Consider the following 11,516-nt stretch of genomic DNA (forward strand, 5'->3'; position numbering starts at 1 on the left):
ATTGCAATGATTCTTTTTAATTCAAAGCCACTCCGAGTCAATTGAAATCGATTAAAAAATGACGATATGAAATTTATCAATAAAGTTCGGGCTAGTTTATTCTTGCGTTCACATTAGGCATACAAATACATCATCGATCACATAATTAATATTTCAATAAATCGTTTTTAGCAGCTTAATTGCTTATCGTCTCATCCGATAATGCGTTAATTGTATTCAAATTCGATATTATACAAAATCTTTTGATTTCATATTTAAAATAAATATAAAACTTAGCTAATGAAATGGCCGTCAAATAATAGATTAATAAATTTTTTATTTAAATATAAAAATAGATTATATTAATTATTATATTATAAAAACGGCTGTTAAACTAAAAGACCAAATATAAATATTAGAAAAAATTATATTTTTGTATTATTATTATTGTAACAATCAAAGATTCGAATTACAGTTTTGCAATATTTTTGGAATATTACAGGCATATTACTGACATTTTGTAGGCATGTTGTTAATTTATATCTCTGCAATGTTACATTGCAATATGCAATATTGCAACATTACAACAATATTGCTTCAATTTTTTGTGCTGGGTTATTTTCTTAATTATATTCTTCTTCGATTATTTCCTATCGCATATACGCTTATAATTGTCTTTTACTTCCATTCAGTGTTTGCTTTGCAAACCATTCTCTCAGCTTGTTGACTTTTATATTTTTTATTGCTAGCGCTTTCTTCTCGAATCTGTCTGAATCTGAAACATGTATTGCGGTTTCATAATCTCACTCCAGTTTCTATCTACTTCGTTTATCAGAAATCCATTTAACAGATATAATCACATTCAATTCTTTTAACACTTCCTTGACATCACTTATGTTCCGATAACTCTCTTCTCCCAACATCTTATTAAACAATTTCAGAAATTTCTCGATACACTGGTCTATGTGAAAAATTCTAAAATTCCGATGACATCTCTATAGAGATTTGCATTATCATCTATAAAGATGTATAATACATTATACGAATAAATATGATGACACAATAATATCAATCGTGATAATTAAAGAGATGTTATTCATATTTCATTTATTCTTCAATTGAAATGAATATAAACCAAGGATTTATATTATTATAGTAAGCAATAATACACAAATAAAATAATATCAGTCAAGTATACATTTTTCGCTTAAAAGAACAAATAACACATATGTATTCATCAAAATAAAAAATTATGATGCGTCACATAAGTGAAAATTAAATTTTGCTCCATTTAATTGAAATGTTGAAGGTATTAAAATATTAAGTACTTTACTATAGAATACTAACAATATTCCGAGAAAAAATCTTATATACATAGACATATTTTATATATAATTATATATATATAAATATGATAATTTTTATATAATTACATACAATTTTATATAATTGTATATATGATTATATATATTTTTATATATAATTATATATGAAACATTTTCGGGTATTTACATTTTAAAAGAACACTGCCATTACTTTTTTATTCAGAAATGCTAAAATAAAGAAATAATCATTTTAATGTGTAAAGCTTACAAATTCTGATTTTAATTGAAGTTACCTGCATTTAACTTTATTAAGTTCGAATATTTCATGTTGTAAGATGCAAAATATTTCTCATAATTAGCTATTATAATAATATAGCCCGTCGAAAATAATAATAAAGGTAATAAGTATGAAAAACTAATTGCAATATTATTGTTCTTATGTAAAGATTAGTACTAAATTTGAATATTCATTGAATAAAAAAGAACATTATTATCGTAAGAAAGAAGTAGGACCCAGATGAGAATGGATTAAAATGGATTTTGAAATTTTTTTTATCCGAATGCGCATTTTAAATAGTGAATACTTTTTTTGGATTCAATTGGATTCAATTAGATTCAATTGGATGCAATTGGATTGAAAAACTGCATTTCCTATTCAAAATTTTGAATTGAACATTCACAATGCACAGAAAAAGCTAACATTATTTTGAATTATTTTAGATTGAAAGACATAGAGATATGCTCCATGTAATTCCTATAAATGAATAAAAATGCATTCAGGATTGAAAAGCATTTATTTTAACATTCGTGAATTAATATTTCTGAAAATCTGAATCAATTTCAATTCATTTCAATCCATTTTCTGAGAGTTTGCTGGGGGAGTCCATTAATCCAAATTTCTTATTTGGTCGACGCATGAGTAAATGAAGAGTTCTGCCTTGTAATGTTCTATGTTCGTAATATGATAATCTTTAGTTTCATTATGCTGTTGACTATCGGTTATATATTGCAAAACAAAATGTTCTTTATTGTAATCCACTGCAGTATCTACAACCAATTTTTTTAATTTTAATTGTTTTAGTAATTTATTCAAGCACAATCTGACAACAACAAAAAATGCAAAACAAGTAACAATGTCACAAAATCAGAAAACAAATAAATATATTGATCAAAATTCAACTAAATAGATATATATATTCACCATTCGCTTCTATTTCCTTTGGATCAGTTCCTACCACATGTAAACTTAATTTTCTAAAATCATCTCCGTTCAATGTACATCTAAACCATTCTCGTAGCTCCTTGATTTTTATATTCTTTATTGCATGCGCTTCCTTCTCGAATCTGTCAAACATGTATTGCCGTTTCATAATCTCATTCCAGTTTCTATCTACTTCATTTTTCAGAAACCCATTGGTACATTGCTTCAATTTTCTTATTATTAGCGTTTCCTTGATAATATTTAATTCCTCTTGTGAGAACACTTCTAACATCTTACTAAATGACTTCAAAAATTCCTCGATCCGCTGATCCACATATTCTGTTGTATATGTATGTGCCTCAATGTGAACGGTAATGGAAAGTCCTAAAATGTCATTGTGATCTTGACGGTCGCAGAAGACCTTATTACTAAGCTGTTCTCGGATACACAGTTGATTCGTTAATAGTTTTTGCATTATAATCTGAAGAGATGTATAGATGAGTGTGTACGGATATAATTGAACCCAGCAAACGAGAATGGATTAAAATGGATTGAAATTTTTTTCTCTCCGAATGCGTATTTTAAATAGCGAATACTTTTTTTGGATTCAATTGGATTCAAATGGATGTAATTGGATTGAAAAACTATTTCCTATTCAAAATTTTGAATTGAACAGTATTTACAATGCACAGAAAAAGCTAATATTATTTTTAGATTGAAAGGCATAGAAATATGCTTCATGCAATTTCTATAAATGAATAAAAATGCATTGAAAAACAGAATTAAAAAGCATTCATTTTAACATTCGGGAATCAATATTTCTGAAAATCTGAATCCATTTCAATTCATTTCAATCCATTCTAGTTTGCTGAGAATTCAATCAAGAATTCCATGGCAAGCATTCAAAATATACGAAGCGATGTTATATAATACTTACGATTATCAAATCAATTAACATAGACAATTCAATCGATGCGATACCGGCTTGATAATAATTTGTTATTACGGAATTCATATCAGTTTTGTTCATATTTTTTAATTTGCAATAGGATGTGCCTAAGGGTATCTGAATGATTTTTGCCTTGGATATCGTATTAAAGATTAATGGAGAACATTTTATCTTTTCCATATAATTTTGTAAAACCTCAATCGCAAGGTTCTTCGTCATATCGCCTTGCACAAGACACTGAATGTATAGATGATTGGAGAAAGATCTCACAAATTTTTGGAATTCTTCAAAATTAATATCACGTAGAGCAATGTATGTGTCAATATGTGTATAATGGATACTTTCCTTCAATATCCATAATTTCACGCTCCTGTGGAAAAGAATAAAAATATATACATTGATTTTAATCAGAAATATAATTTGAAACATAATTCATTTTATAATATTATTTATCATGATTAATATATCATTAAATTTTTCTTAAATTTATGTAAAAATTTAATAATTCTTGCATATATAATTGTACAATTTTAATACAATTTTATAACTCTTGCATAATATTGTAATAATTCTCGATAATAAATATTCAATACTTTATGAGTTTTTCAGGTTTCATAAATTTGTTATAATATCTTTCAAGTTGTTGCGCTTTGACAAGTTCAAACAAGTGCTTCGAAACAATAGTTGAATAGTACATCATATAACTTGCAATAATTGGCAAAAATTTCTGCAATATAAATAAAGTATTGTACTCTGGTGAAAATTTTTCTCAAAATTTTTCATATAATTTTTCAGAATTTCTATATAATTTTAAAACTTTCTCAATTTTTTATATGAATTGAAACATTTCTCAGAAAATCTACATCTTTTCTCAGAATTTTTTATATATGTTAATTATAAAATATCGTAAGATTTCTAAGATTTTTTTCTAAGTTTGTAATTTCTGATGAAATGTTATAAATCTAAAAAATTAAAAAATATTTTTTAAAAATTATGAGATGAGAAATTTCAGAATTCACTTGTATGAAAAATTCTGAGAGAAGATGTAAACTTTGTAATATTTATGAGTATTTCTGAAAAATGTTCCAATTTGAGTAAAAATTATGAGAAAAATTTTTACCAGGGTACTTTGAAATTATATTTGGAACTCCAATATATATTTTGAAACTATACTTACTAATAGTTTTTCCTTAAATCCGTTCATTTCTATTATAATACTTGTCTCACTGACAGTAATATCATATTCAATCTCAGCCTTTACACTTGGAAATAATTCTTTCCTCAATATTTGTTTTAATATATTGCAGTACATTTCTATGAAAGCCTCACTAAAATGTCATTAAATATAATCTGAATATTTTGTTAACAAGATATAAATGATTATATAAAAATCACAATATTGATAATTACAAGATAGAAATTAATAGGATCTGCAATAGTACATTAACTATATTTAGTATAATTATTACTCAATGTAATATTATTACAATTTTTATGTTTATTACTTACGTCTTTGGCGACTGAAATTCCGGAGGGTAAGCAATAAATTGGAAGTTTATATAACATTTTGGCCAACTAAACTTCTGATAATGCCAAATCTGCGTTAAATGAGTATCAGCTATTTTTATGGGATATTTTGGAGCCATCACAGGTATCGATAATAAAGAGACGTCGCTAGTAACTAATGTATTTGATAATGGTAAATGAAAATTTGGCAATGGTTCGATGGATTTCCAGCGTTCGATCCACTTTTGTGATATCTCCCCATCTTTGTACAGGGTATTGGTCCACAGATCGATTTTATTTAATCCAAAACGATGAAAATTTTTGTTGAAAATCATAATATTCACAGTCTCTGGCACCAAATAATCCAAACATTTTTGTATAGCTTCTGGGTCATACTCGAAGAAATTGTACCTTCCAGTTATATAATCGCGCGATGGATATAAATGCATATTCTTACACAAACAGTCTACATAGTCATTATTACCTAACAATCTAAAAAAAACTTTCAAGTATAAGTGACATTTTACAAATATATTTTATTGTGTTTTATTTTCTACACGTCTCTATTTATTTCTTAAATTGATTTACCTAAAATTATTTTCTGTAATTTTATAAATCTCGTCGTAAATTCTTTTCTGCGGACCTTCCCTCTTTATTAAATTAATAAATGAAAATATTGCATCTAGAACTTCGGACACATGTTGTAGTCCCTCATGGGAGAGATCTAAAATAAAATTGAATAATGTATATAAAGAATTTTGTTCAAAATCGTCTTCAGGGTTATTATGTAAAAAATCGAAGCTCCAATGTTTCTTGCGTAGATAATCTATTAAGGAACCTTCTCCTTTATGCTTAATAATCCATAAGATATAATTATTTGGTTTACTTTTATATAAATGCAGTAGTGAAGGCATAGCCCAAGTTATATGTAGCTGTAAAAGACAATTTTTGTTTTGTAAATTTATTTAGGATGTATAAAGATAGTTTTTTTTTAATTTGTGTATTCAAGTCACATACTTGGTTGATATCTTTGACAGATCTAATCTTATACACTTTTTTTTGGAAAGCGGGAGTATTAAAAGGAATATTGTCTTTAAATTTGGTAAAGTCATCGGGAGGCAGCCAGTTACTTGGTATATTAGCAAAGAACTTTTTAACATATTTTTCCAATGCATTTAGTGGTAATGATGCCTATAAAAAGATACTACTATATATTATATGTTATGAATTAAAATATACTTAATTACTAAATTAAGTAATTACTTAATTAAGTAATTACTTAATTACTTAATTACTTAATTACTTAATTACTTAATTACTTAATTACTTAATTACTTAATTACTATAAGTTAATTCTCTTATTTAATCAATAATTTTCATTTTGATAAACGATTTAAGTTATACTTGTATAACTAGCTTCATTCTGTGAGCGCTGTAATGACGCTCTCTAAATTTGTGTAGTTCATCGTATAATTTGTCTATTTTGTTGTCATCCACATTATTGCTCATTATTACTGTATAGGACCATGAAAATTTATTGACTGGATGTCCAACTGGTACGGTAGAGATCATTATTCGATTTTTCCTGGATATATCATAAGTTAAAGACGACTGCAACTCTATATGAACATGACACATTAAAAGACTGCAACTTGTAGCAATATTATGATTATAATTTATCTACCGTGTCTTAAAGTCTCTATCATCCGCTTTATGACATCTTTCTTCATCAAGGGTTTAATGAAAAAATGAGTAAAACGATCGAGAGCTGATAACAATTGATCCTTTTGAATACCACCCTAATGAAATTTTTTCAGAATTTTTGTACTAATTGGATTACTTTTCAATAACTAATTAACTAAATCTACATCTTTTCTTAGAATTTTTCATATATGTGTCAATATTATAAGAGTTCTAAAATGTCTTAATTTGTATTTCTGAAAAAATATCTTAAACTTCTTCAGATAAAGTTTGATAAAATTTTTTCAAACATTATACATTACAGAGAAATTTTATAAATCTAAGATTCGGTTTTTCATTATCTGATTAACTTATAGTTAGGTTCACCCTCATGTTTGATCCAATGGATTTCATCTATGACATGATGTCATGAAGCCCATTGAGTGAAATATCTGTTAATAAGCTTAATCACAAGTTAACTAGATAATATGAATATAATTCCGGCCTAAAAATATTTGTAAATACAAAATTCTAGAAAAGACGTAAACTTTGACACAGTCAAACTTTCTAAACAGTATTCCAATTTGTATTTTAAAATTTGTATTTTAAAAAAATCTGAGAAATTTTCTAAAAAGTAATAATATTGAGAAATTCTGAAAAATTCTAACATTTACATAAAATTTCTGAAAAATTATATACAAATTTTTAAGAAAAATTTTCACCAGGGCAAAATAAAATGTTGTATGCTCGTAATCCGTTACACTATTAGTACATCCCCCATGCTCATTGATAAAATCAATAAAATCATTTTCCTGCAAGTAAAATGATACTTAAACATTTATACCTATAAGAATAAATTTTATAATAAATTCACGCATCATATTTTAATTACATGTTCATATTTTTCGGATCCTCTAGAAACCATATATTCAACAAAATGTGAAAGGTCTGGAATTTCTGTTTCGCTAAATCTGCCTACTCCCACGTCTAAGCCACATTCTATCTGTGTTAAAAAAAATTTATATATACACATTTACACATCACATATTACACATGTAGTGTTAAGTCAAAAATGAATATTGCATAATTAATAGGATTATCCGTAAACAATCTTAAACTAAGCATTTAGAAATGAATCTTTAAAAATATCTTACAGATAATAGAAATCAAATTTTTCAAACAAAAATTTCTGATAAAACTATAATAATACGCGAATCTTAGGTTCTAACTGATATACTCAGTGAACATAAGTTATATGTAACGTATCTGTTAGTTGTTTCCCACTCAACAATATTACTATAACATACACTCCTGTTATATTACCTGTAATATTGTTGAATAGGAAATTACAACTAACAGGTATGTTACATGCAACTTTACTTATGTTCACTGGGATAGATACTTTTTATGATTTTGTAAGTCTTTGTTCAATATTACAATTCTAATGAATTTTTAATTATATTATATAAAAGGAGAATACAAGGAATGATTTAAAATACAAACTAATTAAATTGTCTTATTGGTCTAAGCTGGATCTTAATGATTAAATAATACTTCAGCATAAATTTCTATACATATCCTCTGCAAACTGTATGCCAAAATTATTTTCAGTCTTGAAATGCAATCCTCAGAACCGTTCAATCATTTCCATTAATTTATACATAATCCTGGGATATAATAATACATCACAAATTAAACTGATAAGCAACTTAATGACATTAATGCTAATAGATGAGCAAAGAACTGTAAATAATTTGATGCTGATATAAGTTTATTACGAGATGACTTATTATTTAATATCAAATTATTTACAATTGTTTGAAATGTTTATTAGTACCAATATCTTTAAATTGTTTATTAATTTAATTTATCTTAGTTTAATTTAGAATTGTCTGTCAAGATTGAAAATGATTTTGATAAGCAGTTTGCACATAACTGGATACATATATATATATGTATAATATATATATATATATGTATGTATATATTATATATATATATATATATATATATATATATATATTCACACCAAAGTATTTATATGTATATAAGCACTTATAGATCCTACAGTTTAAATTTAACTGATAAAATTTTTTCATTATTTATCGTTAGTTGTGTAATTCATATCTTATGACACTATTATTATATTAAATTTGTATATACCGTTAATTCATCTTTTTTAACTCGTTTAATTGCAGAAGGACCATTATCTTTTTCATTATTTTCGTCACTATCATCTTCATCTTTATTTTCATTGTCGGATATTAACATAGCTGTTAATCCGTTTCGTAATTTGATAACTCTAAATTTGAAAAACAAATATATGATGAAATGTTAACATATATCACTAAGAATATTGATCATATAAGAAAAACCTAATTATTTCTTGTAAAAGATGTAATGCTTCTCTCAAAAAATCATCATATTATGATAATTAATGCTTCTCATACTTATCATACCGATCGAAATTGTACTTCCTTTATAGAAATTTAATACTAATACTAGCCAATTAATCATTTATTTTGAATATTAAAAGTACTAGTTGTTAATGTATATATCCAGCAAACAAGAATGGATTGAAATAAATTGAAATGGATTCAGATTTTCAGAAATATTGATTCACGAATGTTAAAATGAATGCTTTTTCAATTCTGAATGCATGTTTATTCATTTATAGGAATTGCATGGAAAAATAATATTAGCTTTTTCTGTGCACAACAACACAATTGCGAATACTGTTCAACTCAAAATTTTGAATAGAAAAGTTTTTCAATCCAATTGCATCCAATTGAATCTAATTGAATCCAATTAAATCAAAAAAAAGTATTCGCTATTTAAAATACGCATTAGAAACAAATTTCAATCCATTTTAATCCATTTTCTCGTTTGCTGGGTAGTATATACTTTTAATAATACTCAAAATAAATGATTAATTGGCCAATACTAGTACTAAATTTCTATAAAGGTTATTACTAAGAAAGAGTATTATATTTGCTCCCATATATCTTACCTATATTCCATCAAATCATTCTTTGATTTAATGGGTATCTCTAGATATTCGACTTGACGCTCATCGCTTGTATCAATCTCCATTATGATATACACAGACAATCAGAATGAAAATGAGATCTGTTGGTTTAATATGTTTTGATCAAAAAACTCACAATAAGATATTCAATAAGATTTTCAACTTAATTCCTTTCTAATAGATTATTTTAATCAGCACTCTAACTGATACTTTTATTCTTTTTGTATGCCTTCGAAATTCGAAAAGGTCAATACAGTCAATATCTTCGTGTACATTGTGGGACAAACAGAAGGAACAAATAATAAGCAAAATCTTAGATATGTTTACATATTTATATTATATGTTTACGATAATCTATAAGGCGCGATTCACAATTACTTTTTAAAAGCGAACAATTTCAATATAATTATAATATATAACATATAATCAGAAATTAATTTATAATTACTTAAAATCAAATTTCTAAGTATATTATAATTAGTTTACTCTAATTTTTTTTCGTACGTAATTAATAATATTTATTATAATAGCAAAATATAAAACAAAAATTACTAATAATTATTAATCATCTATTAAATTAATCAGAATGTAATCTAATTCATCCAAAAAATTGCCATTTTCGAATTCAATTTAATTGCAAATTCAAATGTAACTAGTTTGCTTAAAGTTTTCTTTTGCGCTATAAAACTTTTAAAACTTAGCCGCTCATATATATGCATTTCCGAACGTTGGATTCTGTTTCTATTGCTATTGTTATCGCTATTTCTATTGCTATCGGGCTATTGTCTCGCATTGTGTTTAAGGCTTAAGACTCCTGAGTAGTCATCACACCCATATTGAATCATGATGTCAGAAGCGATAAATGACACCTTAATTTTTATTACATGCCATTTAGAAATAAAGACAATTTGGATAAACTCATACAGCACAGAAAGATTGCAGAAACATTGCAGAATGATTTTACTGAAATATTAATTACAATATTGCATGGTGATTGCGAAACGTTGCTGAATCGTTGTTGCAAAATTCCAATAATGTTAAGATGTCCGCTTTTTGTTATATTGCAACAAAAAGCTATTCCCAGCAATATTGCAACGTAATGCATTTGTATATACGTAATAAATTTTTTACGAAGATTCTAAAATAAAAACTATTTCTATACATATGTCTTACTAACTTTAATTTTTCTACAAATCGCATTTCTAGTGATATGTGCTTTCCAAAAGCAATTTTTTAATGAAATTTTTTAAATCATAAAATATTCCAATAAACATAGTATTAATTCTGAAGGAAATTTATTTGTAAGAATAAAGCATGTATGTTGAACAAACTATAAATCTACTATTATCCACATTAATATAATAATACAGTCAGTCGCTTGGTAAGTTAATCATAGATTAAGTTAATCGCAGTGATTCTCCTTAATTCGAAACCACTCCAAATCAATTGAAATCGATTAAAAAATGACGGTATGAAATTTATCAATAAAGTTCAGGTATAAATATATCATCGATCACATAATTAATATTTCGATAAATTTCAGCAGCTTAATTGCTTATCGTCTTATCCCATAATGATGCATTGATTGTATCCAAACTCGATATTATACAATCTTTTGATTTCATTTAAAATAAATATAAAATTTAGCTAATAAAATGGCCGTCAAATAATAGATCAATAAATTTTTTATTTAAATATAAAATGCATTATATTAATTATTATAAAAACGACTGATAAACTAAAAATCTATACTACATAAATATTGTAAAAACTTATATTTTTGTATTATTATTATTGTAACAAGTAAAGAATTACAATGTTTGTGGAATATTACAAGCACATTACTGA

At 25.8% G+C, this 11,516-nt stretch overlaps 1 protein-coding gene across 1 annotated transcript; it reads right to left on the reverse strand.

The window, feature by feature from the left end:
* Window positions 1-1,460: 1,460 nt before the first annotated feature.
* LOC105148479 (nardilysin-like) lies at window positions 1,461-9,924 on the reverse strand. Its single transcript, XM_011060245.2, has 14 exons — window positions 9,651-9,924; window positions 8,804-8,942; window positions 7,533-7,643; window positions 7,363-7,452; window positions 6,645-6,759; window positions 6,365-6,579; window positions 5,978-6,151; window positions 5,549-5,892; window positions 4,964-5,452; window positions 4,632-4,782; window positions 4,048-4,181; window positions 3,443-3,824; window positions 2,506-2,986; window positions 1,461-2,351 (listed from the first exon to the last, which is right to left on the reverse strand). The coding sequence occupies exons 1-14, from the start codon at window positions 9,731-9,733 to the stop codon at window positions 2,191-2,193; spliced, it is 3,069 nt and encodes a 1,022-aa protein (XP_011058547.2). The 5' UTR covers window positions 9,734-9,924; the 3' UTR covers window positions 1,461-2,190.
* Between the last annotated feature and the right edge of the window lie 1,592 nt (window positions 9,925-11,516).

The sequence above is a fragment of the Acromyrmex echinatior genome, chromosome 11, assembly GCF_024713525.1.
Source record: "Acromyrmex echinatior isolate Ae372 chromosome 11, ASM2471352v2, whole genome shotgun sequence".
NCBI classification, from domain to species: Eukaryota; Metazoa; Arthropoda; class Insecta; order Hymenoptera; family Formicidae; genus Acromyrmex; species Acromyrmex echinatior.

Coding starts and splice junctions, on each gene's coding strand:
- LOC105148479 (XM_011060245.2), bottom strand. CDS start 9,733: ATGGAGATTGATACAAGCGATGAGCGTCAAGTCGAATATCTAGAGATA. Junction 6,152..6,364: donor GAATGAAGCTAGTTATACAA/GTATAACTTAAA, acceptor ATCTTTTTATAG/GCATCATTACCACTAAATGC. Junction 4,783..4,963: donor GAATTTCAGTCGCCAAAGAC/GTAAGTAATAAA, acceptor ATGACATTTTAG/TGAGGCTTTCATAGAAATGT.